General features: G+C 39.2%; 1 protein-coding gene across 1 annotated transcript; it reads right to left on the minus strand.

Moving 5' to 3' along the window:
- Positions 1 to 203: 203 nt before the first annotated feature.
- Positions 204 to 2254, minus strand: LOC110390560 (ras GTPase-activating-like protein IQGAP1; the record flags this gene model as incomplete). The annotated part of the gene is made up of 3 exons (XM_021381948.1): positions 204 to 403; positions 1465 to 1677; positions 2101 to 2254. Coding segments are annotated over 3 exons (538 nt in total), but the record flags the coding sequence as incomplete, so codon positions are not given.
- Positions 2255 to 2749: the final 495 nt, after the last annotated feature.

Below are 2749 nucleotides of genomic sequence, written 5' to 3' on the forward strand. Positions count from 1 at the left end.
GAGGAAGTTTTTCACTCAGAGGGTGGTGACCTGAGCAACCCATCCATTATCTCTGGTCTCTCTACACTCCTCTCTCTCAAAGGGACCAAAATTCTTCAGCTATGTCTTTTTGACCCCATTCAGGGGCCACACTCTCCCTTAGCTTTGTGCACATGGCATTACAATTCTTCTTCGCTCGTTTCTTTCTAAAACGAGCATTTATTACAAGGGTCACAGCACAGTTCTGAGATACTTACTTGCCCTTGCTGGCCAGGTTATCCAAGCAGGTTTTGATGTAGCTTTTGTAATAATCAACTTGTTCCCCATAAAAGGTAGCTTTGGAGTTCAAGGCACTGTATGTCTGCTGCAGCTTCACGAGCTCTGCCTTTCTTCTCTGACGGTATCTACGCTGATTTCGGATATCCTACAGCACAGGGTAAGACATGCAGAGACCTACTGGTTATTGAAGCTCTCTGGTTGCTCAAGCCCAGAGCGCTGAGACAGACAGAGAAGCACCGTCAAATTCTGCTTAGCCTTGCTTCAAGCTACAAGTTGTAGTGAGATTCCTCAGTCACACTTGCCTCAGTTTAAGTGTCTTCACTTCTCTGTGTTGACTGTTTTTGGACCTAACCAACTCCACACAGCAGTCCATTTAAATGTTTTGCTGCTCTCTCAAGCTTCAGTGCTGTCATAATTGCAGTGACTAGAGTGGGCACCATCAGCATATGATTTAAGGAAGACAGCAATTTTTGCTGTCACTTGGTAGGAGGAGTACATTAAAAATCAAGAACTATAATCATAAAAAAACCACAAATCTGCCAGTCTGTCTTTGTTAGTCAGCCATTTTTAAGCATGTTATATTAAGTACTGAACAAAAAATATGGTATGTTCAAGTCATTATCACTCTTGCTATTTATCAGTGACCCAATGATCAGTCTTAATCTCACCTCTGAAAGTGGTAATTCATTACTTCATATACATAATCTTTTCCCATGTATTACTTTGGCAAATGTATGATATGCTACGTTGATAAAGCATTTCAACGTGCAACGGTGTTATATAACTTCTGTAAGTTTTTCTTAGGTCCTTCCTTAAGTATTTCAGTTATTCTTGAATGAGTGTGTTCAAATAAAAATAACGCTTAATTTTTCTTTATATGGACAAAACTTCTGTGTGAGAGTGAGTTTGTAGAGGCACTATTTACACTAGTAAAAGGACTGGGAGAAGAGATCACACATCAGGGATTTCCCCTAATGTCTAATACTTAAGGTGCCTGAGATTCTGGCAACAGAATAAACTGTGAAAACACAAACTTCCCATAAAAATAAGAGACTTTCCAAATGTAAAGATGTGGAAACAAACTATATTTCATATATCTAACTCCTGCAAAACATACTCTTGGAAACTCACACCAGTTTCACAACACTGCAAACCACAAAGAAAAAACCTCCTCTGTAATTACTAGCATAACACTAACTGGCATACCTTTGCAATGTCATTGATTAGTTCCTGGTATTTATTTTTTGCATCCACTGTCCCTAGTTCTGTCAACTTCTTCAGGCCTGTCTTGATTTTCTCCTTTTTACCCTGAAGATTTAAGTTGCCGTCTTCCTTTACAGACACAGATTTTTTCATCTTATCAGGAGTTTTAGCATCACGAATGGCCCGTTTCTGCATAGCTCTTTGATGCTCTGCTTCCTAGAAAAAGACAAGAAAATTACAAGTTCATAAGCCGATTATTTTTAAAGTGATAAAGAACTAGAACCAGATCACCTGACCTCCAGCACAAAAGGACACCGAATTTTGCTCAGTCATCCCAGTACTGACTTACGAATACACTGAATGGACACATTTCATGTACAGGAACAGGCAGATGCCTACATACTGTTTAGAACAATCTTCTACATAAGCATTTCCTAACAACTATCAAAAGAGCTAGATTCACACGCACAATTTATTCCCATTATATCCCCTTGTCATTTTTGTTACATGCTGCTCCAAAACCAGCGGAGATAGCTTTGCTGCACTATATAATGCAGATTCCCAAGTATACCCGCATACATCTAGATAAACAACAAATTCTCACTCTAAAAAGAATGCGGGGAAAAAAATTCTTCATACTTGCTCTGAGGTAGCTGAAGTCTCCAAGATTTCAGTCAGAGTCTCCCCAGGTTGAAAGCGGATTACATCAACAATTAAACGTTTTGTGCTGCAGAGAAACCATGGAGAATAGGAGGTAAAAAAATTAAGCCAAGAGACCTTCAATATTGCTATTCTGCAATAACAGCAATTTTGCTGATCTTAGTTGAGACCAGAACTCCGAGAACTAATTTACTGTTTTTGACACTGTTTTATCAGAAACTGATTCCCTAAAATATGCATCTGTACAGTACACAGGATTGCTTCTTAATACCTTCTCAAAAAGCTGGAACTTTACCCCCATATATTTTAAGGCAGCCTGAGCACTACCACCTGGACCACAGAAGCTGCAAATTTTGAGGTAAAAGATAAAGCAGTTAGCAGCAACTGCAATTTCATGCAGCCAGAAAAAGTCTAACATTATCCATTCAAAGAGCACTTTAATGCTTTCTAACAGGTGTTAAAAAATAAACAAACGAAGTGAACCACTTTCTCACATGTACACTAACTTAGCCAAAGTAGGCATCTGCTTCCAATCTAATGACAAACAGGGTCATTCTGCAGGGATCATTCACTGAGCCCATGTGAAGCTAATGAGGTTCAACAAGGCCAAATGCAAGGTGCTGCACTT

The sequence above is a fragment of the Numida meleagris genome, unplaced genomic scaffold (genome assembly GCF_002078875.1).
Source record: "Numida meleagris isolate 19003 breed g44 Domestic line unplaced genomic scaffold, NumMel1.0 unplaced_Scaffold1325, whole genome shotgun sequence".
In the NCBI taxonomy this organism is placed as follows: domain Eukaryota; kingdom Metazoa; phylum Chordata; class Aves; order Galliformes; family Numididae; genus Numida; species Numida meleagris.